The following is a 27541-nucleotide window of genomic DNA, read 5'->3' on the forward strand; positions in this document are numbered from 1 at the left end:
GTTAACCAAGGCTCATTGTCGTCTTTAGGCCGTTGTGTGGGCTAAAGTGCTGGCTGTAAAAAAAACTTGTCTAAATGGCGGCCGACGAATGCGGAATGTCTTCCATCAAACCACTCGTTGCCTCAGTAGATTCTTTTATTGTTTGTCCTCATTACAAAGTGTTTTTTTTTTCTCCTGGTGATTCTGGTCAAAAAAAAAAAAAAAGGAAAACAGTAGTGTTGACCTGACCTCGGGAGATCAGAGGTTAAGAGCCAGATGAACGACAAAACAATGTGCAACTCGAGATACAGTGTTTTTTTTCTTCTTCTTTTTTTTCTTGGTCAGACGGGAAGTGGTCCGATGAGTACAAATTAGCAATGGGCGGCCCGCGTGGGCGGCCCGCGTGGGCACCGTGTTTCCTAGCGACCCCCAGGCTTAAAAGCAAAATAAAAGCAGGAAGCCCATTTACTCGTTCAAACCGCCACAATAAAAGGAGACTAAAATGGAAAAGCAAACTGCGACAGGCGCGCGCGCGCCTTTTCTTTGCGGGGCGTCTGGTGAGCCCGGGCCGATTCGGGGACCGGCCCGGGGCCAACTCCCACCCAAAATTCAATCGGCCGAGGCGTCGGAAGACAGATCCACGCCGTACTCGGCGCCGGACGCGGACTCCCGCTCCGCCTCGTGCTCCGCGTCCTGGGCGGTGGCCGCCGGCGAAGCTCCGCCCCCAAAGTCTAGGGGCAATATAATAATAATAAAAAAGGTCGCCCCGTTGGTAAGTGTGGCTCGCCGGGAAGGAAGAGACTCACCCGAGGCCGTGCGCGTCATGTGCGTCTTGCTGCGTTGATGGCGGGAGATGCCGGACAGAGGGCGGGGCCTCTCTTTGGCCGCCTCCTCTTGCGACGCCGACAACACCCCCTGCAAAGGCGCCAAACGCACGCGTCATGTCACCTCTTCTAATTATGTTCATTGTCTAGTCAAATGTAAAATGTTTATCAAAATTTGTTTAGAAAAAAAATCCTATATTCAAAAAGGAAAACCACTGGGTGAGGTCACAGAAAGGAGCGGGGGCGGGGGGACGGTGAGAGGAAGGGAGGAAGGGAGGAAGGGGTGCCATGCGTGCATGCGTGCATACCCGTCCCACAGAGGAGATGGAGGGAGAGGAAGAGGAGGAGGAAGAAGGCTGCAGGAGGCTCTGCTGGGAGGAGGAGGAGGAGGCCGAGTCTTTCAGCAAGAAGACGCCGGCCGACGACGTCGTCATGTGATACACGTGCTCAAAGTTGGAGGGCGAGGAGATGAGGGTGTGGCGAAAGTACGACGACGAAGGGGAGGGAGACGGGGAGGGGGGGGCCGCCGCCGACGACGCCGCCGCCGACGCCTCGCCGACCTGGGCCGGGCCAGAGCACAGCAGAGGAGAGGCGCTCAGTTCGTGGGGATGCGGGAAGGAAGCATGGCATGCGGGGCGCGCCCAGCCACGAGGGGGGAGGGGGGGAGAGGAGACACTCACCAGGGGGAGGTCCATGAGAACCTGCATGCCGTCGCCCGGGCCCATGTGGGCCACGTGGTTAAAGTTGGTGGGGTTGGAGATCATCTTGGACCTCAGTTCCGGATCTCGCAGCATCTCCCTGGAGAGGGAGGGAGGGAGGGAGGAAGGAAGGAAGGAAGGACCACCGCATGTTGAGTGAGTGAAGGAGGGAGGGAGGCAAGGAACGCCGGGGGAGGAGGCCCCCCCCCCCCCCCCCCCCCCCCGCCGAGGGCCACCTGCGCTGCTGAAGTCTCTCCTCCTCGGAAACTTTGAAGAGGAACTTCCTCTTGCTGCGGGTGCGAACCATCAGCTTCCTGCTGTGCTCCGAGGTCTCCGGGATGGTCAGGTCCCCCTCTGCCCCACCGCCCGCCCAAAACAAACATAAAGGAGACGTCGGCCACGCGGCGGCGGCGCCGGCGGCCCACGGACGGCGGCCTTACCCGACGAGGCGTTGCTGAAGTAGATCAGGCGCGGCGCTTCCGACGTCAGCAGGTTGAGCGTCCCCTCCGCGTTCAGGGGGCGGATCTGAGGAAGTTCGCGTTTGAGGAAGGGCGCCGGCCGGGGAGGACGCCCGGGAGGACGCCCGGGAGGACGCCCGGGAGGGGCGTCCACGTCGTCCTCACCTTGCGCAGGGAGATGGTCTGCACCCACTCGGCCGTCTGGATGTCAAAGACGTCCACGCCGTATTCGCTGTAGACGGTCAGGTGGGAGGAGTTGGAACCTAAGGAACGGACGGGGTTCCAGTTGCGTATTTTGAAAAAAGGTGGCCGCCACCTGGGCCGGGGCCACCTGCGCCGGGGCCACTTACTGCAGGCCAACGGCGTGGCGGGCCACATGAGCTCCTGGGCCCGCGAGCGGCGTCCCCGCCCGTCCACAAAGACGCCCAGCTGACTGAAGCAGAGCAGGGCCTCGTCGGCGCCCACCTCGGCGGCGTGCAGGGCGTCCAGGGGCTGCTGGGCCAGGAAGGCCAGCGAGGGGTCGGCCGGGCTGACCAGCCCCACGGGCGAGGCCTCGCCCTGCAGGGCCAGCAGGGCGAAGCCCGACGGGTAGCCCACGCACAGACGCTGGCGCAGCATCCCCAGCCACTGCACCGTGCCCGGGGCCTGCACCTCCCACAGCCGCTTGTAGTGGGGTCTGCTGGCCGTCATCTCGAAGCACATGACCTGTGGGGAGGGAGGAAAAGGGTTTGCGGTGGGTTAGCAACGCAAGTCCGAGCCCCGGCCCCGGCCCTCGCTCACCCACCTGCCGCTTGACGCCCGCCAGGAGGCAGGCGGCTCCGCCCGGCCGCAGGGTGCCGGCGGTCAGGGCCTGGCAGCCTTTGGTCTCGCTCAGCTTGACGTCGAAAGCCGCGTCGCTGCCGTCCAGCAGGCCCCACGGGTGCAGGTGAACCGTGCGGTTCCGCCCGCACAGCAGCGCCAAGATCCCGGCCTTGGGCATCAGCTCCATCTGGTGGACTTTCTTGCTGTCGGCCGCACGCACGATCACTTGGGAGGGAGGGAGAGAGGGAGGTCAAAGGGACTAAAAGTCACTGGGGCCCACGGGGGCGTCCGTCCACTCACCGTCTCTGGTCACCTCCACCACAAAGAGTCCGTCCTCGGTCCCCAGGGCGATGCGCTCCCGGTCTGCGGACGGAGGACAAAAAGCTTGAGGGCCCGCCCACCGCGTCTCTCGGAGGCTTTTTGGAGGGGGGGGGGGGGGGGTCGTCACGTACCGAGCACGGCTCCGGACAGCGTGCTCTTGATGATGGGCAGCGAGGCGTCGTAGGCCTCGTGCAAGACGTGGACCTGCTGGCTCTTGAGCGAGTTCTTGGCCATGATGCTCTGGAGACCTTCCAGGATGCGCACCCACTTCCTCTTCTCCGCCTCGTTCTCGGCCAGAACCAGGAGGGACACGCAGCACAGCAGCGAGCTCAGCTGGGACGAGGTCACCTTCGAGGAGGAGGGAGCGAGCGCGTCAGCACGCCGTTGCCGCTGCGCCCGCCGCCGCCCCCCCCGCACAAAGCCTCCTACCCGAAAGATGCAGGGAACGTCCTTCCTGTTGGCGTGGATGACATCCGAGGCCAAGACCGAACTGACCGAGAACTCTTCGTCCCTGCCGAAAGGGGGGTTGGGCGGAGCCGGCGTGACCCGGGCCCCCCCCGGTCCGGAGGGACACCTTACCTGAGATCCAGAACCAGACTGGCCGCCACCCCGGGTTGGGTGCTCTTCCCCTCGGGGACGTCGTAAAGAAAAAGTTTGCAGTCCGACACCACGGCGAAGGCTCGCTGCCAGCCTTTCTTCACGCCGCTGGGCTTGGGAATCTGGGGGCGGGGCGGGGGGGAATAAAAGGGCGGACGCTCAGAGCCCGCCAGCCCACCCGCCGCACGTTGCTTTTCGCACGGCGGGTGAGGAAGAGGGCGCCCCGCCTACCCTGACGTATCCTTTGTAGGCGGTGCCGATGCCCCTGTGGACGTCCAGGCCCTGCGGCCGCTTGGCCTGCTCGGCCGGGACGGGGCACGCCAGCGGCGCGTGCTCCTTGCAGCCCACGTGGCATATGAAGGAGCAGACTGGGGAGGGACAGGGGGGGGGTGAGAACGGGTCCGTCTGGCGGCGGGCGGGGGCGGGGCCTTACCTTCGCAGGCGTAGCCCTGTCGCATCAGCCCCACCATGAGAGACGTGCAGTGGGTGCACTGCGTGGGACTGGAGAAGGTCTTGACGCTCAGCTGGTGCGCTCGAGGCTGCAAAGGCCCCGATGCCCGCGTCAGTCGCCGAGCGCTCCTCCTCGCAAAAGCGGCGGCGTACCTTGGGCGCGCTCCCCGATGGACTCTGGTAGCCGGGGGAGGGGGCGGCCGCCACCGACTTGGCGTCCTGTGGGCCGAGGGTTAGTGTTAAGGTTCGCTTCTGGCGGCGGCACGCAGAAGGACCGCGCCGGACTCGCCTCGTTGTCCGACGCCGACGAGGGGGGGGTGCTCGAGCACCCGGCGGGGACGGCTTCCGGGTCGCCACTCTGCGGGACACACGCGTGGCGTCACTTGACTATTGGACGGACGGAGAACCTGGTTCTCTCTCTGGGCCTGACGTGGCCCCAAAAGCCCCCAAACGGATGCGTTTTTGGACTCACCCTAAAAGTCAGGTCCGGCGCCAGGGGAGAGGTGTTGAAGTATTCAAAGATGGCGTCCTGGAAGTCCGGGAGGTTGAGCGCTGCAAAGAGGAGCTCGGAGGTCAAAGTCCGGGTAGGAGGAGGAGGGGGGGGAGAAGAGGGGGAGGAGGAGGCCCGGGCCTCCCTCACCTTTGTCCGCTCGCCAATGGCCGTCCTCCATTTCCTTCTTCAGGGTCTCCATCTGCGAGGCCATCTGGCTGCTCCGCTCTTCAGAGTCCTTCAGCTTGCTGCGTGGGACGCCCGGTAGGAATAAAAAAAAAAAAAAAAAGCACAGCGGCGTGAGCGTCCGGCGCCAGCCAGCCAGCGGGGGTCGCCGTGCCCTCCCGCCCGCGAGCGCCCACCTCTCCAGCGAGACGTTGGCGGCTTTCATCTTGCGCAGCTCCTGGTGGACCATCTGCTTGGCTCGGATCTCGGCGTCCAGGGCCGACTGAAGCTCCAGACGGGCCGACATGTCCAACTTCTGACTGCGACGCACCTTCCACAGGGGGTCCTGGCGAGCGGAAGGACGGAGCGGAAGGACGGAGCGGAAGGACGGAGCGCTCGTCGCCGACACGGCCTTACCAGGGTTCTGCTCCCCAGGTTGGAGGCACGCAGCGTCTCCAACTCCTCCGTCATCTTGGTGGCCAAGGCTTGCAGGTAACCGCGAGCGTCTTTCTCGTCGCTGACCCTGAAAGCGCAGGTGCGTCCGCTCAGAGCGATGGGGCCCACCCGAGCACGCACGCCCGCACGCCCGCCCCCGCGGCAATCAGGCTCACCACTGAATGATCTCGGCGATCTGAGCTTCCCAGTGAGCCACGCTCTCCTTCTTGGACGACACGTCGCGGAGGTCTTCTTCCAGCTGCCGGTTCTGAGCGCTCAGCGTGTCCACGAAGGAGCACAACTGGCGGAGGCCAAGGGGGGGAGGGGAAGCGTCACCCGGACATCCGGCCGGCGCGCGGTCTCGGCGCCGCCCACGCCCCTCCAGACCCACCTTGTCGCTTTCGGCCACCAGTTTGCGGTTTTCTTCCATCAGGAGGTTCTTCTCTCGCTCGTGTTTGTCCCGGCTGACGGCCGCCGCGTCGTCCAGCTCCGTTCGTCTGAGGGAAGAAAGGCGGCTCGGGGAAGCGTCCGACCCGATTGAGCCACCCGGCTGGCCACCCGGCTGGCCACCCGGCTGGCCACCCGGCTGGCCACCCGGCTGGCCACCTACCTTTCCCTCTTTTCCTTGTCCAGCTTGTCTTTGAGCTGGGCGATCTCCTTGTTGGCGGCCAAGTGCAAAGCCTCCGAGTCGCGCAGGTCCTTGCGCAGCTTTTTCATCTCAGAGTCCCTCCTGAGCATCTCCTCCTCGTAGAAGAGCACCTTCTTGTCGGGCTGGGCCGCGGGCCCGGACGGCTCGCGGCCAGACTCGGCCCCCTCCGCCGCCCCCCGTCCCTGCCGAGGAGGAGAGCGGGTAGGCGGGCCGGCCCGAGAGGTCCCGGAGACCCCGCCCGGCCGGTCGGTCGTCCGTCCGTCCGCCAACCTTGAGGCGGTGGAGCTCGGCCTCCAGTTGTTTGGCGTAGAGCTCGCCGCGCTCCTTCAGCTTCTTCTCCTTGGAAGCTTCCGCCGCGGCTTCGTCCAGCTGAGCCTCCAGCTGAGGGGAGAAGAGCGTTAGGGCGGTGGGGCGGTAGGGCGGTTAGGGCGGTAGGAGGTGGGCCTCCCTTTCCGCCGGGGGACGGCGCCTAACCTCCTTGCGGCTCCTCTCCGTCTTGCGCACGTCCTGCTTCATGAGCTCCACCTTCTGAAGGAGGGAGTCCGTCTCCTCCTCTTTGTCCCGCAGCTGTCGAGAGAGGCGCTGCCTGGAGGAGCGCGTGTCGGCCATCCTCTCCGACAGCTCCGAGAACTCCTGGAGGGCCAGCCGCCTCTGGGAATGGGCCTCCTTCAGTTCTTTGGACTGAGACTTCAGGCGCTCCTGGGCCTCCAGCATTTGCTGCGCACGGGATTGGTTGTGGGGAGAGGGGGGGGGCGACACGGCGGCCTGAAAAAGGGGCTCCGAAAGCGGGAATCTTCTGCCGCCGGCTCACCTTGTGGGCGTCCTCCTTCTCCTGTCTGAGCGTCTTGACCTGACTGTCCAGGTTCTTCAGTTTGGCGGCGGAGCCGTCAAAGTCCTGCCTCAGGGTGACCGCCTCCTCCAGCTGGTGCTCCAGCCTGTCCGAGTCTAACAGACGCGGGCGGGGGGGGGTCGTCACACGCCGGGCCTGACCACCGCCCGGCCAGCGCCCGGCCAGCGCCCGGCCACCGCCGCCACTACCGTCCGGCTCACCCGCCAGCTTCTTCTTCAGACGCTCCACTTCCTCGTTCAACTTCTTGATCTCTCGGTCTCGACCGGACGTTCCGGCAGGCGGCCCCCGCGGCCCATCGGTCGACTCTGCGCTCGCGCACACATACAAGCCTTTGCTTCATTCTGCGTTCCCAAGAGAGCGAGTGAGCGAGCCCCCGACACCACGCGGAATCACCTTGCAATCTGCGGTTGAGTTCCCGCTTCTCCCGCTCCAGGCTTCGGATCCTCTTCTGGAAGGTCTCCACGTCGCCCGCCTCCTCGCCGCCTACGCCGCCTACGCCGCCACCGTCGCCGCGGTCCGAGAAGCGGCTGCCGGTGGTGTAGGTGAAGCCCACGAAGGGCAGGTGCTGCCCCGTGAAGGCGGAGTGGGACATGGGCGGGCCACCCTCCTGGCAAAGATAACCACACCCCCCCCACCCCCAGTCATTCTCAGCTTCCGGGACGGGACGGGGCGTTTCCAGATGAGGCGGGCCTCCGGCTCACCGGGTTCTTGAGGACGTCGTCGTCCACGTCAAAGTTGGAGGTGTCGGTGGGGGAGGAGACGTCGGGGATGTAGGGCGCCTCGGCCGAGCGGATGTTGTCCCAGTCGATGCCGCTGAAGAAGGGGTGGGCCTTGAAGTCGGCGATGCCGTTGGAGCCCAGCCGCCGCTGGCGAGGGCACAGCAGCCTCCCGATCAAGTCCTTGGCCGAGTCCGACACGTCGTTGACGTTCTCCGGGAACTGGAAACGTTCCTGAAAAGCCGGCGGGGACGAGGAGTCGGGCGGGCCCCAATCGAGGACGAGGAGTCGGGCGGGCCCCAATCGAGGACGAGGAGTCGGGCGGGCCCAATCGAGCCCAACCACACCACAGACGGCCCGGGGGAGCCCGCTCGCTCCCCGTTTAGAAAGGAGGACGCGGCCACGGAAGCGGGACGAGCGCCCGGGGAGCACCCACCTCGTGGTTCATGATCTTGCCGTAGGTTTCCACCAGAGACTCGGCGTAGAAGGGCGTCTCCCCGTACAGCATTTCGTAGACGCACACGCCCAGGGACCACCAGTCGCACTCGGGACCGTAGCGGCCCATGCCGTCCTCCATGGCCTGCAGGATCTCGGGGGAAATGTAGTCCGGAGTGCCCACCGCCACCGAGGACTGCACCTGCGTCGCCGACGGAGCCCGTGAGCGCTCGGGAGAGGTGGCGGCGGGGGGCCGGGGGGCCGGGGGGCCGGCGGCGGTGGCGGTGGCCGAACCTTACCGTGCCGTCTTCCAGCATACGCAGACAGGAGCCAAAGTCGGCCAGGCGAACGTGACCGTTGAGTTCCAGCAAGACGTTGTCGGGCTTGATGTCTCTGCGGGGAAAAAAGGTTTCGTGGGCTTTTCAAAAAGTTGGCCCGGGCCCGGGGGAGGTGGCTCTCCCTCCACCTGTGAATGTAGCGCCGGCGGTGGACCGAGTGCACGGCCAGCACCATCTCGGCCACGTAGAACTTGGCCATGTCTTCCGGCAGCCGGTCCTCAAATTTACTGAGCAGCGTCAACAGGTCCCCGCCCACGTAGTAGTCCATCACCAGGTACTGAGCCGGAGGGGAGGAGAGGGAGGGGGGTTGTCAAGCCCGGATACGCCTACCCGCTCTCCTTTTGATGAAAGAGGGTACTCACCAGGTAGTTTTCGTCTTGGAAAGCAAAATGCAGCGTGGTGATCCACTGGCTGTCCCCCCTCACCAGCACGTCGCGCTCTTCGCGAAAGCACGCCGTCTGCTCAGAGAAAGCGTCAAAGCGGCCCGTAAAGAAAGGCGCCGCCCTCCCGTTTCTTACCTCGGCGCGCTTCAACATCTCCCACTTATTGAGGATCTTCATGGCGTAAACCCTCTCCGTTTGCTTCATCTTCACCACGGCGACCTGAAGAGGAAAAAAAAAGGGGGGGGGGGAACCTCAGGCATCCAAAATGGACAGAAATTCAAGGGAGAGAAAGAGCCCAAATCCACAAGAAGCCAGTCCACACGGACAGGCGATGACCTCCAAATGCGTTCCCCTCCCTAAAATCCCCAGCAAGTGAGCCAGAAGTGCAGAATAATCTAGAAATCTGCTTTGAATCCATTTTCTCTCATTAACCTTAGCTAATGGCGGCTCCGAAAATAGCAAACCTTCCCACGGGTGCATTTCTGACAGCACGCGCGTGCTACCCGCCATGCCCGGCACGCCAGCTTAATGATGGCGGAACGGGATTCCCCGGGCGTGTCGGGGGAGGCGCCCGTCAAAGGCGCCCGTCAAAGGCACCCGTCTCTCGCCATCGGGCCAAAGAACGGCGCTGGCTCTGTTTGTTTGCGGAATGTCGGGCGGATCCGTCCGACAAACAAAACAGGAATGCGGGCCGGGCGGGCGGGCGGGGAGGGCGGCGCGCCGTAGCGCGCTCCGACAGGAAGCCGGGAGCCGCAAACAGGAAATGCGGGAAAGGGATGGCCGCGGCGCAGGAAAGGGGAGGAGTGGTGGGGGGTCACAGTCGAGGAGACAGAGAGGAGACGGAGGCTCACCTCGCCAAAAGCTCCTCGTCCAATCACCTTCAACATCTCAAAGTCGTCCCGGCGCAGGCGTAGCTCTTTGACGGCCGAGGTGAACGGTTTCACTGCGCGCACACACACACACATAAAAAGCCACGTGATCAACAGGGTCGGGACCGTCGACGACCACGGATGGCGTGGCCGGCGTCCAATAGTCTAGTCCAAATGGGCCGAAACCAATTTGATCTTCCGCTGGCCAAGACGCACCCTCCCGCTATTGGCGATTGACTCCAGATTGGACGTCTATTGCCGTCCGTCATTGGGGCAGCTAATAACCTCGGGGGCCCACAAGACTCACTCTGCGGATACTATTGGCGGAGGCAGTGTTCGGAGGCATTTCTCCTGCTCTGGGTTGGGGGGGTCCAGACCCGGAGCCGGAGACAGGCGCCTTGGAGCCCCCCCGAAAGGGGAAAGGATGGATTGGGTCGTTCGCTCATTCGCTCGCTTTGGACTTACCCCAGTCCAGAAAGTCGGTGACGTGCTTCTCCCTCTTGAGCGCACAATTGGAGCACTCGCTGTGCACGCAGACGAGGAGGTCTAGGAGGGTCTCGACGCTCAGGCAGCCCGCCGGCGACCGCCCCAGCAGCATCTCGTCCAGCCGCTTCAGGCGCTCCGACGCCGGCTCCGGTTCCGACGACGACGACATGCTTGCTGGCTGGCTGGCTGACAGGCTGACAGGCTGGCTGGCTCGCTCGCTGGCTGGTGGCCTGACGGGCTCCAAAAGCAAGGATTGCGACGCTAAGCTCCGTTAGCTCGTTAGCTCAATAGCTAACTCCGAGCCAACATTCCCGTCTCGATACTCCTTCCGCACTGTCCGAGTCCGCTTACGTCCGTCGGTGCGGCACACAAATAACGCGTTTGTCGCTGGGACGTGCAACGACGTCGAGTCCGATATGGGCGAGGCGAGTGGGTTCCGGCGTCCGTCCGTCTGTCAGTGGTTCCCTTCTCGCGTCGTTAGCGTGCGCCGCCGCCGCCGCCTCCGATCCATGCTAGCAGCTAGCTCACTCTTCCGTCACCTCTCCGGCAGCCTAGCAGCTAGCTGCCGCTCCCGTTTCCGTCTCCTCTCCGGCAGCCTAGCAGCCTAGCAGCCTAGCAGCTAGCCCTCCCCCGCCCCGTCTCCGGTGGCCGAGTGAGCGACTGACGGACGACGTCGAAGGGCGCTTCCGGTGACGACTCGGGAGCAACTTTTTTTTCTTCCCCCCTCTTTTAGACGACTACGTCGTGCGACGGCTCAATCCTGGTCGCCTGCCTTCTTCGACTCGCTTTGGCATTCGTCGTCTCACTGGTCGCCGATCCCAGCCGCAGTCGGAGGCACTTCCGCCGAGGCGGGGGGGCGGCCTTTCACAACAAGAGGCTTTGGGACAGCGAAGGTGGCGACTCGCGAGCGTCTTGGGCCAAGGGCCCGCCCCCTGGTTTCGCCGCGTTCTTTTGACGCCCGACGTCATCCACCGTCCGGTCTTTGGCGAAGACGCCGCGACGAACCGCGCCGGGGCGCCGAAGAGAGACTTTTGTTTTGAAAGGAGGAGGCCGGGTGTTCGGAAGTTGCTCTTATTCTCTGGCGTCGCCGGCTACGGAGAGGATGGATGGCGGTCCCCGCCTTCCCTGCCGGAAATGTTCCCGAGACGTGACGTCACGCCACGCTCCTCCGGGAGCCAGGAGGAGAGCGGAACGTGACGTCGTCGCGCCGTGACGCCATCGGGGCGGGGGCCCGAGAACAAAGGGCTTTGGACCACGACCACAAAGACCCGCCGGGCCGAGGTGCCTTGTGGGGAGGCTGAGAGAGCGGCCCAGAGAAAAAGGCTTTGTTTGCACGGGCGTCTTTGTGGCGGGCCCCCACTTTAGATGGTTCCATTGAGCCGATTCTTCCAAATAAGAGCCGTCAATTCATCTGACGCCATCTTTTCCACTGGCGCGCACACGTGCACACACGCACACACACACCCGTGTTCTCTCGTATATACTTAGTGGCCTTTCCAGAATGAGCCAATCAGGCAGCAGCTGGTTGTCACGGTAACAATCACATGCTCCTATCTGTCCCAGATTTTTAATCCCACCCTCCATTGCGTCGTCCTTCACTTCTTCCTACCGTAACTCACTGGCTGCCGACGACGGCACAATTGAAATGGGAGGGGCCGGCCGGCAGTCACGGGGAGACGTCCTCCGGCCCATTTCAATTGGAAGGCTGGCGACCAAGGATCGGTCGACGGCGACGGCGATGGCGACGGCAACCGATCCTTGGTCAACCAATCATCTGGGGGATTGTGAGCCGTGATGGTGTGTGTAAGTGTATGTGGGGTGTGTGGTGTGTACGTGCGTGCGTGTGTGCGCGTGTTGGTTGTCGTGGAGACCGGGATGAAATGGGGTCACACCGCTCCCACAATGCACCTGTGTCAGCGGAATGCTTACATAAGTGTGGGGCGGCCAATCAGAGGCAAGGAGATGCTCTTACAGTGTGAAATGACTTTGCCCTCAACTCCATCATTCTCCCCCCAACTTCATCTCGAGCGTCTTTCTCGGATGGAGATTAGCTCGGTGTGTCGGCCCAGCGGCCCGTTAGCGTGCGTGCGTGCGTGTAGCGGGAGGCCGGATTACGCAACAGCCACACGCACGCACGCGCGCACACACTCGTGCACACACTCGTGCGCGCTCCTTTTGTCGCTGCTTGGTTAAGATTCACCAGGCGATCTCAAATGGCTGAAAGGTGAAAGGTTAGGTATTGAGCTGAAGAGAGGGAGGTACACACTGGCCTTAGAGGGGGGAGGGGCACGCCGAGGGTTTGGTTCTCCTCCACAAAAATCCAAGGATGACGTTGCGCGCCTTGGACTCGGCGTGCAGGTGAAAAGCCAGCCGCCTGCGAGCCGCTCGCCAGCCGTGCGTCTCTGGGCGCGCACGCCAAGTGACGCGTCACGTGACCGCCGCTGCCGGCAGTCCAATGGAATGAATGGACTGGAAATAGGAGCCAATGGGCTGCCGGGGAGGGCTATAAAAAGCCAGAGCCGCTCTAATCCGCCGCAGCAGAACCGGATCACTTTCCTTTGCAGCGTATTGCCCGAGCGGAACCGCAGGTAAGGCCGTCCGTCCGGCCGTGCGTCCGACCATCCGTCCGACCGTCCGTCCGTCCGAACATCCGATCGTCTCCTTCATTGTCGACACATGCATCGGTGCTGTCGAGAGGGAAACAAACAAAAAAAGAAAAGAGGATCAGTGGGTATCGTCACATCACATCACGTCACGATGGGAGGGGGGGGGGCGTCGAAACAAAGGCCCCTTGTTATTTTGCTGGCCATTTTCGGCGACGGCGCATTTCTTCGCATCGCTCGATGCAGCGAGCCAGCGAGCGCGCGCACGCACGCACGCACGGCGGAGGCGCGTCCGCAGGCGCAGGCCGCTAATCGTCTTTTCACGCAGCGCATCGCGTGAGAAGGTCGGAGGTAAAGGTGAAGCGCGCCGCCGCCGCCGTCGCCGCCGCGCCACTGCGGAAGGCCTGGGCTCAGCGTGACCTTCAGGACACGCCATCAACACGCACCCCGGCGGGCGCTCAAAGGAGATGCCCTCCCCAATTTCAGACACGCAATAACACCACTAATTCATCGCGACAACAACAACAACAAACTTTAAACATCCCCTAAAAAGTCATGCAGAATACTTGACTGATTTACTAGGAGAATGGCAGACACAAAAATACAAAAATAATAATGGTTTTCCAGTGCCAAAGCGCAAAAAAAGGTAACGCGGAGAACCCAAACGGCGGCCGTTCAAACGACACCGGTACAATGAGATTGAACGCTTGAGCGGAGAGTGCGGCGCGCCCGCCGCACATCAACAAGCGCTGCGGCGACGGGGCCGTCTCAGCAAATGTCACCAGGGCTACAATATTCAATCACGGAATCAATCCAGAGGACGCGAGCCAGCCAGCCTCCCCAAAGTCAACCGTGTGGTGTGTGTGTGTGTGTGCGAGGAGCAGAAAAAGAGCCAGTTCGCCATGCCTTTCGGAAACACGCACAACAAGCTGAAGATGAACTACTCGGGCGAGCAGGAGTTCCCGGACCTGAGCCAGCACAACAACCACATGGCCAAGGTGCTGACGCCCGAAATGTACGCCCAACTGCGGGACAAGGAGACGCCCAGCGGCTTCACCCTGGACGACGTCATCCAGACGGGCGTGGACAATCCAGGTAAAAGCCGCCGTCGCGCCCGATTAGAACCTTTAATCGGATCGGGATCCCCTTTATGGACGCCTTCCGCCCCTTAATTGGACTGGGCCTGATCCGCTCGCAAATCAACATCTATAAATAAAGACAGAGAGAGAGAGAGAGAGAGAGAGAGAGAGAGAGAGAGAGAATAAATGGAAGGACGCTCACCTGCGCTCAGGTCACCCCTTCATCATGACGGTGGGCTGCGTGGCGGGAGACGAGGAGACCTACGAGGTCTTCCGGGACCTCCTGGACCCCATCATCGAAGACCGCCACGGTGGCTACAAACCCGACGACAAGCACAAGACTGACCTGGAGCCCGAGAACCTGCAGGTGAGAACCCTCGCCACCCGCCTGGCCGGTGGGCCTTTCCCCCGCCCCGGCCTCACCTTCCGCCCGCGCTGGCAGGGCGGGGACGACCTGGACCCCAACTACGTCCTGAGCTCCAGGGTCCGGACGGGCCGCAGCGTCCGCAGCTTCTGCCTGCCTCCTCACTGCAGCCGCGGAGAACGTCGCGCCATCGAGGACCTCTCCGTCCAAAGTAGGCCGGGCGGCGGGCGCCGCCGCCGCCGCCCCACTTTGCGCCTGGGCCCGGGCCGAGCGGCGTTGCCCCCTCCCCCGCAGGTCTGGACGCCCTGGACGGTGATCTGAAAGGTCACTACTACGCCCTGAAGAACATGACGGAGGAGGAGCAGCAGCAGCTGATCGACGACCACTTCCTGTTCGACAAGCCCGTCTCGCCGCTGCTGCTGGCGTCCGGCATGGCTCGCGATTGGCCCGACGGCCGAGGCATCTGGTGGGTGCGCGGGCTGCGGGGGTCACGCCCCGGCAGGCGAGCGTCTTGTGACCGACGGTTGGCTCGCTCGCTCGCTCGCAGGCACAACGACAACAAGACCTTCCTGGTTTGGGTCAATGAGGAAGACCACCTGCGCGTCATCAGCATGCAGAAAGGCGGCAACATGAGGGAGGTCTTTACCCGATTCTGCACCGGACTCACCAAGGTCAGTCCGTCGGTGGCGCGGAAACGGGGCTGTGTCGGCTGTGTCCGTCCCGACGTCCGTCCCGACGTCTCCCCGTTGCCTCCCCGTTTGGCAGATCGAGTCCCTCTTCAAGGAACGGGGCCACGAGTTCATGTGGAACGAGCACCTGGGCTACGTGCTCACCTGTCCGTCCAACCTGGGGACCGGTCTCCGCGCCGGCGTCCACGTCAAACTTCCCAACCTGAGCAAGCACGAGCTCTTTGGTGAAGTCCTCAAACGTCTCAGGCTGCAGAAGCGCGGCACGGGTAGGTTCCCCGGACCTGGGGAAACGGCCAGCTACGGCCAGCTACGGAAAGGTCATACCTCCCTCCTCCGTCCGGCAGGCGGCGTGGACACGGCGGCGGTGGGCGGCGTCTTCGACATCTCCAACGCCGACCGTCTGGGCTTCTCCGAAGTGGAGCTGGTCCAGATGGTGGTGGACGGCGTCAACCTTCTGGTGGACATGGAGAAGCGCCTGGAGTCCGGCGACGCCATCGACGACCTGATGCCCGAGCAGAAGTGAAGCGGGACGCTTTCCGGCGTATCCCGGGGCAGCCGTAACCGCGCCTCCCCGCTGCCCCGCCCCCTCACACCCCGAAAAGCCTACACGACACGCCCGCCCGCCCTCACTTACCGTCTTAACCGTCTCACGGGATGTTAGCGAGACGTATCACGTAGATGTCCGACGCCCCAGCGGGGGGAGGGGGGGGTAGGCCCTAGTCCCTCCTTTGGAGCGGCCCAAGTATCCCTTAATGTCAATATTAACGGCGATAATAAAGTCTCCATCACGCCTCCGAGTCTTTGATGTGTGTCTGGCCCTACACTTGCCGGCCGGACGGACTCCAACTGCCGCTCCCGCCGCTCCCGCCGCTCCCGCCGCACCCGCCGCCTCCGCCGGTGCCCCAAAAATGACAACGTGGCTTTTTTCTAGACTTTGCACTTTTTATTGGGCTCCGACGGGACAATGACAGAAGCCTTTCCGGTGGCCCGTGGATGGCTCGTTTCGGCAGCGCCGACACATTCCACGCAGGTCGGGGGAGGGGGCGTGGCCTCACCACACGCGACCGCGCCCTTTGGGAGAGACGCCGTTTTCTTTCTTTTTCTTCTTCTTCTCCTCGGAGGCGGCGCCGGAGGTCCGAAGGCTCGCCGCCTGCGGGTTGACGGCGGGATCCACCATGCGGTTGATGACTGCGCACAAACGCGGCGAGCCGTTAGCGGGACAAAAAAAAAAAAGGGAGCTCATCCAGTCGTCTTCCATTTGACAAGCGCTCTTTAGCCATTTACCTTCCAGGTGCTTTTGGACCCGTCGCAGTTCGGCCACCACTGTCGCCATCTCCTGCGACCAGACACCGTCGTGAGCGGTCGGAGCGTACCCGTGGCCGGACCCGTGGCCGGACCCGTGGTCAGCTTCTCACAAATGGTTAAGCTGGGCTAGCGTACGCCGGAAAGATGCGGTCAGCCCCTTTCCCTCCCCCCTCCCCGACGGTGCGCCCGACCTGGTTGAACGTCCCCGTCGGCGGGAGGTCTTCGTCCGTCTTGACCCGGACTTCCGTCTCCTCCGGGCTTTCCGCTGGCTCGCGGAACAGCGTCCTGGACGTCGGAGCGCATTGGGAACGTGTGGCGCCGGCCGAGAGGAGGAGGAGGAGGAGGCGGGCTCACCTGAGATTGGCGGCCAGCTGCTCCGTGTTGTCCCGGATGGCGTGCGACAGGTGACGTAGCGGACTCAACATCTGGGTGTCCTGCCGTTCGAGGATCAATTAGAGATCAGGTGACAAGAAGCGTGCCGCCGTGGACGTTCCGACTCGGCGACGCCCCCTCCCCTCACGCTTCCCGGCTCACCTCCTCGCTGGCCGACAGGGCCGAGGCGGAGGCCGAGGTGGAGGCGTCGGGCGCCGCGGCAGAGGCCGCGGTGGGCGCCACGGCGGGCGAAGGGGCGGGCGAGGGGGCGCCGGGGCAGTCGCCGTCTCCGGCCACGTCGTGTATTTCTCGGGCCAGGATGGCCAAGTCTTTGGCCAGGTCGTGACTCAGCCTGCCCGCCACGGAAAGAGCGTCCAAAGGGGGTCGACGGCGACGAGCCGCCGCCGCCACCACCACCGCCCCCGCGCCGTCCCGATACCTACTTGGCGATCTCGGCGCTGTGCGTGGACCAGTTCTGGTAGGGGTCGCCGTCTTCCTCCGGCTTCCCGTCGCTGCGGGCCGAAGGCTGGTCTCCGCCGACGTGGCCTTCGTAGTCCTCGTCGGAGGAGGAAGACGAAAAATTGGACTTGTTGCGCCGGGGACGCCCGCCCGCATTTTCAGTCAGCTCAGCTGTTGACACAGAGAGAAAAATGGGTGGAGGAGGAGCGCACCTCTTTTCTTTTCTATGGAGTTTGCCGCCCAAACGCTCAAACCCGAAAGAAAGGTCTGGGGCCGGCTGGCACAAGGGTTGGCACAAGGGTTGGCACAAGGGTTGGCACAAGGGCTGGCACAAGGGCTGGCACAAGGGTTGGCTCGCCCGCACACTCACCGCCGTTGGGGCACTTGGCTCCGCCCGAACGGGCGCGGGTCAACGTCTTCTTTACGGCGGCTCGGCCGGCCGCCGCTCGAACCTCGTTGGCCGAGGTCCTCCTGGAATTGGCGGGGGCCGGGCCCTCGCCGCCCTCGCCCGCCAGAGAAGCCGTCCTCTTCCTGGGAAGCGCCAAAATGTCCAGCCTGGAAAGTTTCTTGCTCTCCTTGGAGGCGGGGACGGCCGAGACGCCGTGCTCCGAACTTTGGGAGGCCCGGTCCGTCTCGCCGCCGCCGCCGTCGTTGTCGTCCGAAGCCTCGCCCAGGCGCGCCCGGCGGAGCATGGAGGCCCGGGTGGGACGGGGCGCAGACAAGCTGTTGGAGCGGCTCAGAACCGCCGCCTCGTCTTTGGGAAGCCGGGGGCTGGCCTTGTGGGAGGCGGCCTTCTGGACGCGGCGGGTGGCTTTCCGCTCGGTGCCCTCCGAGGACGCCTCCGAGGAGGCGGCGGCGGCGCCCCGGCCGACGTCTCGCCGGCTCTGGTTCCGCCGCTTCTCCGAGAGTCGCTCGCGGGCCGAGGGCGGGCGTCCCTTCCTCGGCCCGCCGCCCCCGTGCTCTGCGTTTTTGCCGCTCACCTGACTGATGGTGCTGGCCGTGTCCACGTCGGACTCGCCCGACAGCGAATCCAAGCCGTCTCCCATCTGAGGGGGGGCGCCGTCGCCGGGCGCGCCTCTGCCCGGACTCTCCCGCCGCGCCGGTGCGTCTCCGGTCGGCGCCCCGTCTTCGTCCCGCGAAGCCCGGAGGTCCGGCGCCGAGCTGTTGGCTTTGATGCCTCCCTTTGGCCGCTCCCGTCCGCCCAGGTGCCGGATCAGGACGGTGGTCGGCGGAGTTTTGGCGCGGGGGTCCGAGCTCAAGCGGACCCGGGGAGACGTTCCGCCGCCGCCCCGGCCGTCGTCGTCAACCGGGAACTCTCGGGAGCCGATGAAGAAGACGGCGCGGGAGGACGACTTCTGCGGACCCTCCGGCGATTTCGGGGCGGCTCGGGGGTTCTTGGGAAGGAGCCCGACCTCCGAGCGCCTGCCGTCGCTCGAGCTCTCCGACCGCGGGTCCTCCCCGGGGTTGGGGCGGCGCGCCGAGTCCAGTTGCCGTGGAGGATCTCCGTCCGGACGCCCTCCGGGCTCCGGCTTTTCGGCGGGCACTTGAGGCAGGAGCCTTCTGGTCCTGGAGGCGGAGCCGGAGTCCGAGAGGTCCTGGACGGGACCCGCGGCGGGCCGGATCGCCGTCGGCCCATCTACAGAGACGGGAAAGGTTGCCGACGTGGTCTTTCTCGGCCACGCGGAAGCACTCGACACATGGCCAGACTCCCCGCCAAGTTGACTATTTCCGCTTTGACATTTCGTGCAAAAGACAAAAAGAAAGGACACCTTCCCGAGGCGGCGCGACGCAACCGTCCGCCAGACTGGCCCAACGAGAAACCCACTTTGGTCCTTCCGGTCGCCGAGTCTGAAGAGGAAAAGAGACAAGTTATCCGGCGCGCTTCCGCTTGGGGGCGCAGGCGGGCCAGCTTTACCCGTACGCAGCCGGTGGCGGGCTCGCCGTCGGCAGCCGGGTTAAAGTCGCGCGGCGTCGCGCGAGGGTCACAGACGTCAGAGCGCTCGTCCCGGCCGGTGGCGGCGGCGGCGGCGGCGGCGGCGTTCCTCGGACTCCCCGGGATGGCCCCGGCATACTCGGGAGAGTCCAGGACTCCAAAAACCTGGGTTAGGGACGGAACCCCGCGGTAAGGGGCGCTGCCGCGTGGGCCGCAAAAGGAGGCGTCGACACTCACCTGGTCGATCATGTTGCGGGCGTCTTCCACTTCCCGGTCGGGAGCCTCGGTGTCGATGGTGTAAGTGCCGGCTTCGCTCACGCTGTCGTCCTCCTCGTTCCCGGCCGCCCCCCGCCCGACTGGGGCCGGCGGCGTCCCGGGGGGGACGCACGCCGCCGGCTCCCCGCCGGGGAAGGAGGTCCGCCGAGGGTCCCGGAAGAATTCCGCGGCAAACTCCCGGTCCACTTTGGATTCCTTCCCGACGAAGACGGGGGAGGCGGAGCCGGGTCTCTCCTCGCCTTCCCGCTTGAGGGAAGCGGATCTCCGCGGGGCACCGTGGTGGTCGTGGTCGGGAGCTTTGAGCGCCAGCGCCACCTGCTGGACGGGAGCCACGAGGCCGTGAACGGAGGCCGGGCGCTCGCCGCCCCTGCGCCGCTCCAGCTTGCCCTTGAGGGCGGAGTACGAGTCGTGGGCGTGGGCCGGGTTGTGGGTGAACGACTGCGAGCGCTTCTTGCGGGGGTTGTCGTCAAAGAACTCGATGACAAAGGCACGCTGGCTGGGGCGCTCGGGAGACCACGGGGCCCCGGGGGGACTCTGCCTACGGGGCCGGGGATCGGGCCGGGGATCGGGCCGGGGATCGGGCCGGGGATCGGGCCGGGGCCCGAGCTCGGCATCGGCACCCGGATCGGCATCGGGATCCGGGGCCGCCGGCCGGGGACGCCGGCCTCTGTCCCCGGCCGGATCCTCGGAGTCGCTTTGGGTGCCGTCGTCGTGGTGATGACCTGCCGACGGGAAGCCGCCATGAGCGGCCGTGGGGGAGCGGCGCCACGGCCCCGGCTCACCTTTGGCCGACCAGATGTTGACGGCCAGGTCGCTCTTGGTGCTGAAAAGGTCGTCGCAGGGGGGACGCTTGGCCGTCGGGCCGAGGTCGTCCCGGACCAGCCAGTCGGCCACTTTGCTCCGCGAGGAGGCGGCGCTGGGCGGAGTCTTGCCGTGACGGGAGGCGAACTTGGTCACGTGGTCCTTGATTTTCATCTTGCCCGGCGTGCACTGGTCAAACTCGATGGTGAAGGAGGCGTGGCTCTGGACGGCGGGCGGGGTCTGGCCGGGGGGCGTGTCCCTGGTGGGGATCTCCTGCAGCCCCGCCTCCGCGGCCTCCGAGAGACGCGGGGCCTCGGCGGGGACGGCCGGGTGACCGGCGCTCTCGCTCTGGGGACCCGGGGGGCCAGGGGGGTCCTCGGCCGGGACGGGGGCATCCTCTCTGTGCGCCTCTGCGGACGGCGCACGGTCAACGGCGCCGGGTGGGCCAGCCTCGCCGCCGGATCCGCCCCCGATCTTACCTGGACGGGGCCGTTCTCTCAGAATCTGGTGGTCTGGGGCGTCCGGGCGCGTGCCGCAGTCGTCCTCTCCCCACCAGGACGGCTGGCCGTACAGCGGCGTGGGTCTCGCCGGAAGCGCCATCGGAACCTCTTTGAGAGTGGTCACGTCAGGCGGTGACGTCGGGCGGTGGCGTCGGGCGGTGGCGTCGGGCGGTGGCGTCGGGCGGTGGCGTCGGGCGGTGGCGTCGGGCGGTGGCGTCGGGCGGTGGCGGCGGTGGGCACTTACCTTGCGCGGGAATCTTGGCGGCGGGCTTCCTCTCGGCTTCCGTGGTCTTCCCCCGAGACGGCTTCAGGCTGATCTGCAACTGACTGGTGTACTTCTCGTGCTGCGAGCACAGGGTTGAGGTCAGCGCGCTGGGCGCCGTCCGCCACGGCGTGGGCATCCCTGCCGGCGCGCTGACCTTCAGCGCCTCTTCGGGGACCGTGTGTTGATTCTTCTCCAGAACGTAGACGTGCCAATGTGCCTGCGGCGGTTAAGGGAAAGCGCAGATGCAGAAATTCTCCGCCGCGCGTTTTTGACCTCCCGCCACCGGCGTTTCCGGCGAGAAAAAAAAGGATATCGTATCCGAAGCGGAGGACGTCGGAGACCTCGAGCGTCACGTACGTCTGGTCGGGAATCCTGGAGTCGTTGACGAACGTCTGCCACGGAGCGTCAGCGAGAGAAGAAGAAGAAGAAGAAAAAGAAGAAGAAAAAGGTACGACTCACCCCATTCAAGCTGCCCAAGTCCTTGACCAGGTGCTGGTCGCCCGTGGGGTTGTAGTTGATAACGGCGTGCTGCTTGTCCACGCTGCGAGACTGCAGGTGGCCATTGTCATGCGGCGGTCCCCCGAAAAGTAAGTACCCGGCCACCGCTACCGCTATTGCTACCGCTATTGCTACCGCCACCCGAGCCACTGACCTGCAGCATGAGCTCGCAGTCCTCGCGGCCCACAAAGATCATCTCCTTGGGCAGACGGTGACGCGTGCCCGAGCCACTCACCAGGAACCATGACGTCACACTCATCTCGTCAGACGCCAATCATTCTACCTGGAAGGAGAGGAGGCGGGGGGTCACTTTTCACATCGTCATCACCACCACCACCTCGAAAGAGCCCCACCCACTAGAGGAGGATGTGTGTTTTTCTGTTCTGCCTTTGTTTAAACTAAGGGAATATGGCCGAAACGAAGACGAACCGAAGCCGAAACGCCAGCGAAGCCGGCAGAGCCCAACAGGCGGCTGACAGGCATCAGCCCGGCCGAGCCCCTCCCCGAACTGGCCAGGTCGCTCTCACCTCGGATCCAACGGGATGCTGAGCCTGACCGACCGAAGCCGCGGCAGGTCTTTTGTGTCCTCCTTTTTTTCCGCTGGAAATTGAGCAGGGGTGGGGGGGGGGGGGGGGGGGTGGATGATAACGCCGCGTCGCGTCGCGTCAGCGTCCTCCTGACGCAGCACGAGCACAAACACTAACACGAGCACGAGCACAGGAATAAGCACGGGCGGAGCAGACGCCACCCGTCCGCTCGCCTTGACGCAGCAGCTTGCTCGTCACACGCGGGAGCCCTGCGCCTTCAAAATAAAAGACGACGGCCCTTCTCACCTTCGATCGAAGCACCCGGTGGCTCCAAAATGGCCTCGCTCAAAGTCGGCCGGGCCCGTCGACGGCGAGAGAATCGAAAGCGGCCTCCTTCTTCCGGCCCGGGCGTCTCAGCCGTCGGTAAAGGCTTTTATGGTGAAAGGCGAGCAACTTCCGGCGCATCTCCAATTTGCCCGTCACCTGCCGCAGCGCGCGCCCGCGAGCCAGTCAGCAGTCGAGCAGATGCTAACGTTGGCGGTCACGTGATCTTGGCACTCATGACACACAGGTGGAAGGAAGCCAGTGCCAAAAGAGATTATTTTTCGATATTTTTCGATATTTTGGGATTTTATTTGTCCTGTAATGGCCGGCCAGTTGGCCGGAATAGCAGACGTCACAATGTGACGCCACACAAATGAGTGGGCCGTCGCACGGTCCCAAAAGATTCCCTAGCGTCGGGACACGGAACCCGCGGCGACCGTCTCGGAAAGACGGGCCGTCCGAGCCGCTCGCCAAAGCGTTTCTTTCCATGGACTCGGCAGAGTGGGGAATGGCGTCGGCGTTCCGCCGCTCTCAGGAGTTGAGCTTCTGGAACTTTTCCCGAAGATTTTTCACCAGGCCGTTGTCGGCGCGGCGTGCGTCGGGCGAGCCCTCGGCCGGGTGGCCCCGCGGGGGCGGCGTCTCGGCCGCTTCTCCCCGACTTCTCGCTCGGTACTCGTCCGACTCCTGGTACGCGCGACAGCGGTCCGCCACCGCCGGGATGGAGATCTTCTCCCGACTGGTGGGGGAGCGGATCTCCACGTACGCCTCGCCGCCGCCGCCGTCGTCGTCGTTTGCCACCGCCGCAGTGTTTGGGAGAGCCGGCTCCTCCCGGGGGACCACGTCTTCGGCGTCCCGGTTCTGCCGCTGGACATCCAGAGAGCGAGCTCGGCCAAGCCGCTGGCGGGATTTTGGCCGCGCGTGGCGCAAAGAACGCCGCCGCCGCGATTCCGGGACGCCGGCCTCGGAGTACTTGGACCGCAGCTCCCGCACGTCGGGCCAGTCGAAGCCTTCGTCGGAGTGAGGGACGCCGGACGGGGTGGACGAGGTGGACGGGGCGGACGGGCCGAGTCCGGCCGGCGCCCCTCGCTCCCGACCTGGTCCTGCCGGAGGGCGAGGCGCGTTACTCGCTGGTTGGATAGCGACGTTTGGGGGGGGGGGGAAAGGCGGCATTACTTACCGCTTTCTTCCAGCACGCCAGCCAGCGCCTTCCGGCCGCTAAAACTCTGGCCGACGCTCCGCCCGGCCGGGGCTTCCTGGCTTTTCAGACGCCGGCTGTACCGCCGAGCCAGGTGGCGGACCTTGCCGTCCGCGTCGTCCGGCGGCCCGGGGATCCCGCCGTCCGGGGGTCCGGCTCGGAGGGCCCCCTCGTCTCCGGGTCTCCCGCGGTGGCCTCCCTCGCCGGGCCGGAACCTCTGGCCGGAAGTGGCCGACTCCCGGCCCTCGACGGCCGCGGAGTCTGGGGGCTCCGCCCGAGCTACCTTCCCGCCGTCCGGGAGGTCACGGCGGAGCGCCCAAACTCTGCCATTCGGCGGCCCACGCCCTCCGGGCCGGTTGAGGCGGCCCACGGAGGTTTTGACCAGGCCCGCCGGGATGTACGTCAGGCTCTCCCGGCGGCGGAGGCCGAAGCCGGCGTCTCCGCTCTCGGCGTTGTCGTAGTAATTCCTGATCTTCCCGACGAGGAGTCGCTCCCGGCCGGACAGGCCCCGGTCCGGTCTGGGCCGGGCCGCGCCTCCCCCTCGCCGGAAGCCGCCGGGCGACCGGGCTGGGACGGGGCCCCTCCGGCGCGGGCTCTCCGCCGCCAAGTGGCGGGCGATGGCGCCCGCCTTATCCAGGACGGACGGAGGCAGGATGCTTCCGCCGGCCTCCTTCTCCACGTCCTCGTCGGAGGAGGATTCGGCGGGCGCTGACTGGAGGTCCTCCCGCCCCGGCGCCGGAGGAGACCCCCGAGAGGGCGGACGTCCTTCTTCTGCCGTCGTCTGCGGAGGAGGAAAGAAATTCCGTTAGCGGAGGACATGCAGAAAAGCTCAGCCGTTTTCAATTTCCCGGCCATCCATTTGAGAGGTCTCACCTGCCGGTAAGGTGGCGGGGGCGCGCCCACCTTTTGGGCCAGTCCGCTTTCCCCGTTGGAATCGTCGGAGGAAAGGTCGCCCCTCTCCTCCGTCTCCTCCTTTAAAAAAAAGGCAGATGGTCCAACGGCACTCCCATTTGTTTTGTGGCACGACGGCTTCCCCCCCAGGCCCTCGTCTTCTTTAGCTCCTCCCCCTCGGCCGAGGCGCGTTCCGCGGACCGCTCCACTTTTACCTTTGGCGCGGCGTCAAAAGATCTTTATGTGAGGGCTCACCTCAGAGCGCTCGCCGGACCGTCCCGCCGCGGACGGGAGAAAAAGCGGCGAGAGCGCGCCGCCGTTGGCTGACGACAAGTCCACGCTTTTGCCGCCGGCCGCCCTTTCCCGGTCTGAAGTCAAAAACCGGCGCCACGTCACTGGGTCGTTCCGCGGCCCGCCGCGACGTTTACCTGAGGAGCGTCGGCGCGGGAAGGTGTCCGACGAGGAGGACGGCACTTTCTCCCGCCGATATTTGGCGGGATCTAAAAGGGGAGCACGCTGTCAGAAAGCGGGGCGCCGGAGAGGCCCTCCGTTCGGACTTTACTCACGTTGTGAATTGAAGATGGCGTCTTTTGCCTGGAAGGATAGGACGGGCATTTTGAACGGACGGATGGGACGAGTTGGAGGGCGACTTGGCATGGCTGCCTTTTTGGTTCTGACCTTCTGCGGGATGATGTCGTGGTGGTTTTCCAGAATGACGCGTTTGATGTGCTGGGCCCACGTGCTCTTCTCGTCCGCCGACTTGGCCTGAAAAAAGAGATGGACGATGAAGGGATCTCCGCCCCGTTGACGTCGGCCCCGTTGACGTCGGCCCCGTTGACGTCGGCCCCGTTGACGTCGGCCCCGTTGACGTCGGCCCACCTGCACGGTGTGCGGGCGCTTGGGCTGCTTGTAGTGCGTGACGCTGAAGCTCATAGTGTCTTTGGCGCTCTCGATCAGCATCAAGGAGGAGCACTGGGCCAAAGCGCCACCACCGTTAGCGTGGGGGCGGGCGGCGGCGGCGACGACGACGACAAAGGCTCACGGCAATGTGCGTCTTGTAGACGTAGTGCTGGCCGCGACGTTTGGTGATGAGCAGCACGCGTTCCAAGAGGAAGAGCGTGCGCTGGTTTTTGGCGCGGTGCACCTTGAAGCTTCCCTCCAGGACCAGCTCGCCGTAGCAGCTCAGCTCCGGACCTTTCCAGTTCAGCAGCAACGACTGCACCTCCTGCAAGGGAGTACCACGCCCGCTCACCGGCGCCCCCGTGGCCGCCGGGTGGGGTCGGACCCGGTCGGGCTCTACCTGCAGTCTGACGGCGTGCTCGTGCTTGCGCTTCATGTCGTTGATGTACCAGGCCACGGCCGTCATGGCGCAGATGGCCTCCTCCACCACCTCGTAGCCCTCGTCCTCGGGGTCAAAGTGCTTGGCGATTTCCTGTCACAAGGCAGCACCCGTGCCGGTGGCGCCGAGCTGGGGAGGGAAGGGGGGGATTGGGGTTTTCGCTCGCGTTTGCTCACCTGAAGCAGGAGGTGGTACTTGAGGATCCTCTGAACCGGTTTCAGCAGGTAGGAGCCCAGGGGCAGCGGGCGCTCCGAGGCCGCCTGCCGCTCCCGGAAGAAGCCGGCCAGGCTCTGGTCCCGCATGCAGGCGCTCAGCGCCGCCACCGAGCTGTGACCAGAGGTATGTGTGTGTGCGCCCAACGGGAGGGCGGAGTTCGGGGTGTAGCCTCACTTGGGGTAGTTGGTGCAGTACTGCGTGTAGATGTCAAAGTACTGGCTCTGGAAAGGAACGTGGCATGAGGGACGGATGCTCCGCTTGGGTGCCCCGCTTGGATACTGGCTCCAGTACCTTGCTGACAAAGCAGCGGGCCACCGCCACGGCGTCCCGCCGGCACAGGTCCAGGTCCTGGAGCAGCTCGCTGTGCGGAAGATGGGGCGGAAGATGGTCACATGGCGCCCACTGGTAAAAGAGCAAAGGCCCGCCCACCCGCCGCTCACCTGTTGAACTCGTAAATGTCCTCGATGTTCCCAAAGAGGAAGCACACCTGCTCCGGTCGGACGCTCAGCTCGGCCCGCTCGATGACGTGCGCCAGGTAGTCCTGGCGAGGCAGAGGCCCGGGTGGGGCGTATGGGTTCGCCCCATGGCCCCATGGCCAGCCGGACCCGTCGGCTCCGGAGCCACCCACCTCCACGATCATCCGCAGGTCGGTGACGTAAGTCCTCTCCGTCTCGATGATCTCGGAGACCACGCGCTCCAGGTACGTGGGCGCCATGACGGCGCCTCGACGGCGCCTCTCTGCGCCGCGGGCGTGACCTAAGCCGCTTACGGGGTGGGCCGCTTTCCGCCACGATTAAGAGTCCCAGATTAGCTCCCGCCGACCGTGGGCCCGGCCGGCCACGGACGCCACCGCGGCGGTGGCGGCGGCGTAGACCAGCAGAAGACAAATCCAAGCACCCTCACCCTAAAAAGGAAAGCACACGGCTTGGACAGCAAAGTGGCATTTGGTCGGCCGCCTTTCTTCGCCTTCTTACCTCGGGGCCAAAAGCACACACGAGCGAGGGATGGCGGGCGGGCGGGCGGGCGGGCGGCCGTCGCTCATCCAATTAGAGGCGGGGTGGGGCTCGTTTGTCTACTTCCCTCTGCGATCCTATTTGAAGGCATCCTACGTGAGAAAAGAAAAACAAAGGATGGGACACCCGCAGACAAAAGCAACGGGCAAAGTCAAGTTTTGGGGAGCAACCAGGTGAAGAGCAAAAGCAGATGACGATCTCCCTTTGGGCCGGACGAAGGCTCAAGGCGAACGTCACAAGTCCAAAAGTCGAGTGCAACTTTTGACTTTGGGAGCAAGCGAAATGACTTCCGCGTTGAGTGACAGGAAGCTCCTTCGCGCTCGTTCGCTCAAAGAAGCGGCTTTTTCGTTTGTTTTTATTTTGGCAGGTGGGCGGGCGGTCAGAACGCCGCGACAATTCCCGCAATAGAGTGCCGCTTCGAATGAGTGAGTGACTTACTCGCCGAGGAAAGGGGCTCCGGTCCAAGTTGACTGATTCGCGTGCTCAACTTGAAGCGCCGCCACCGCCCCCGTGCATGCGCATGCGCCCCGCTCAAACCGCTGCAAATCACAAGATACGATCGAGTGCACTTTGACCGCTGGCCCGTAGAGGGCGCCAAACACACCCTTACATTTGATGGAAACTCACATTCAAATGGAATTTGTTTTTCTTCCCCCTCCAAAACACCGGGTCTTCTTCGACGACCGGGAGCAAAGGTCACGTTCGCAGCCACTAGACGACAAAGAAAGAAAGACACTTTAGATCCCGACCCCCCCCCCCCCCCCCCCCCAAATGCATAGTATACCCGTCACAACGTAGACTAAACTTTCCGCCGCCGGCCGGCGCTTTCTGGGGGGCCGCGCCGGCCGGCTATTTGTTTTCCCACCGGGCCGGGGGAGTCGGGGGCAGCCGGCGGTGGGCCGGCCCTGGCCGAGGAGGCGCTCGAAATCCGCTAACGGGATAAAGACG

General features: G+C 64.6%; 4 protein-coding genes and 1 long non-coding RNA gene across 9 annotated transcripts; 1 reads left to right on the forward strand and 4 right to left on the reverse strand.

Moving 5' to 3' along the window:
• Window positions 1-122: 122 nt before the first annotated feature.
• Window positions 123-11638, reverse strand: cdc42bpb (CDC42 binding protein kinase beta (DMPK-like)). Of its 2 annotated transcripts, XM_077737973.1 has the most exons (37): window positions 9924-11638; window positions 9441-9532; window positions 8725-8808; window positions 8569-8664; window positions 8335-8483; window positions 8168-8261; window positions 7870-8070; window positions 7419-7667; window positions 7111-7324; window positions 6918-7022; window positions 6679-6812; window positions 6342-6584; window positions 6138-6248; window positions 5829-6049; window positions 5610-5715; window positions 5395-5519; window positions 5201-5306; window positions 4981-5129; window positions 4769-4866; window positions 4601-4680; window positions 4418-4486; window positions 4282-4347; window positions 4112-4217; window positions 3910-4046; window positions 3661-3800; window positions 3511-3592; window positions 3213-3429; window positions 3061-3123; window positions 2744-2985; window positions 2310-2664; window positions 2125-2222; window positions 1942-2026; window positions 1738-1855; window positions 1484-1601; window positions 1112-1363; window positions 786-894; window positions 123-710 (listed from the first exon to the last, which is right to left on the reverse strand). In XM_077737973.1, exons 1-37 carry the CDS (start codon window positions 10111-10113, stop codon window positions 589-591), a joined length of 5226 nt encoding a protein of 1741 aa, XP_077594099.1. In that variant the 5' UTR covers window positions 10114-11638; the 3' UTR covers window positions 123-588. The 2 variants fall into 2 exon arrangements, with proteins under 2 accessions (XP_077594099.1, XP_077594107.1); XM_077737981.1 differs by lacking the exon at window positions 1112-1363 and having other exon boundaries at window positions 9924-11637.
• Window positions 11639-12367: 729 nt separating this feature from the next.
• Window positions 12368-15471, forward strand: LOC144211157 (creatine kinase B-type). Of its 2 annotated transcripts, XM_077738190.1 has the most exons (8): window positions 12368-12532; window positions 13432-13642; window positions 13839-13993; window positions 14069-14201; window positions 14285-14456; window positions 14538-14661; window positions 14756-14945; window positions 15024-15471. In XM_077738190.1, exons 2-8 carry the CDS (start codon window positions 13450-13452, stop codon window positions 15200-15202), a joined length of 1146 nt encoding a protein of 381 aa, XP_077594316.1. In that variant the 5' UTR covers window positions 12368-12532; window positions 13432-13449; the 3' UTR covers window positions 15203-15471. The 2 variants fall into 2 exon arrangements, with proteins under 2 accessions (XP_077594316.1, XP_077594315.1); XM_077738189.1 differs by having other exon boundaries at window positions 13839-14201.
• A 135-nt stretch (window positions 15472-15606) lies between these two features.
• On the reverse strand, window positions 15607-21872 carry LOC144211300 (centrosomal protein of 170 kDa protein B-like). Its single transcript, XM_077738413.1, has 18 exons — window positions 21616-21872; window positions 21243-21371; window positions 21050-21139; window positions 20902-20982; window positions 20745-20801; window positions 20570-20669; window positions 20305-20433; window positions 19807-20235; window positions 18986-19746; window positions 18731-18913; window positions 18585-18663; window positions 17186-18451; window positions 16800-16986; window positions 16519-16708; window positions 16339-16418; window positions 16176-16269; window positions 15964-16015; window positions 15607-15867 (listed from the first exon to the last, which is right to left on the reverse strand). Exons 2-18 carry the CDS (start codon window positions 21345-21347, stop codon window positions 15731-15733), a joined length of 4020 nt encoding a protein of 1339 aa, XP_077594539.1. The 5' UTR covers window positions 21348-21371; window positions 21616-21872; the 3' UTR covers window positions 15607-15730.
• A 354-nt stretch (window positions 21873-22226) lies between these two features.
• LOC144211057 (pleckstrin homology domain-containing family G member 3-like) lies at window positions 22227-26598 on the reverse strand. Of its 3 annotated transcripts, XM_077738088.1 has the most exons (16): window positions 26555-26598; window positions 26209-26484; window positions 26021-26121; window positions 25872-25941; window positions 25755-25801; window positions 25541-25691; window positions 25326-25457; window positions 25068-25250; window positions 24905-24997; window positions 24704-24790; window positions 24592-24619; window positions 24454-24525; window positions 24281-24393; window positions 24008-24106; window positions 23117-23915; window positions 22227-23039 (listed from the first exon to the last, which is right to left on the reverse strand). In XM_077738088.1, the coding sequence occupies exons 2-16, from the start codon at window positions 26293-26295 to the stop codon at window positions 22471-22473; spliced, it is 2631 nt and encodes an 876-aa protein (XP_077594214.1). In that variant the 5' UTR covers window positions 26296-26484; window positions 26555-26598; the 3' UTR covers window positions 22227-22470. The 3 variants fall into 3 exon arrangements, with proteins under 3 accessions (XP_077594214.1, XP_077594205.1, XP_077594195.1); XM_077738079.1 differs by having other exon boundaries at window positions 22227-23033; window positions 24281-24525; XM_077738069.1 differs by having other exon boundaries at window positions 24281-24525.
• Window positions 26591-27349, reverse strand: LOC144211306 (uncharacterized). Its single transcript, XR_013329575.1, has 3 exons — window positions 27221-27349; window positions 27032-27132; window positions 26591-26685 (listed from the first exon to the last, which is right to left on the reverse strand). It is a non-coding gene; the product is annotated as an uncharacterized LOC144211306 (long non-coding RNA).
• Between the last annotated feature and the right edge of the window lie 192 nt (window positions 27350-27541).

This window comes from Stigmatopora nigra, chromosome 2 (genome assembly GCF_051989575.1).
Source record: "Stigmatopora nigra isolate UIUO_SnigA chromosome 2, RoL_Snig_1.1, whole genome shotgun sequence".
Lineage (NCBI taxonomy): Eukaryota > Metazoa > Chordata > Actinopteri > Syngnathiformes > Syngnathidae > Stigmatopora > Stigmatopora nigra.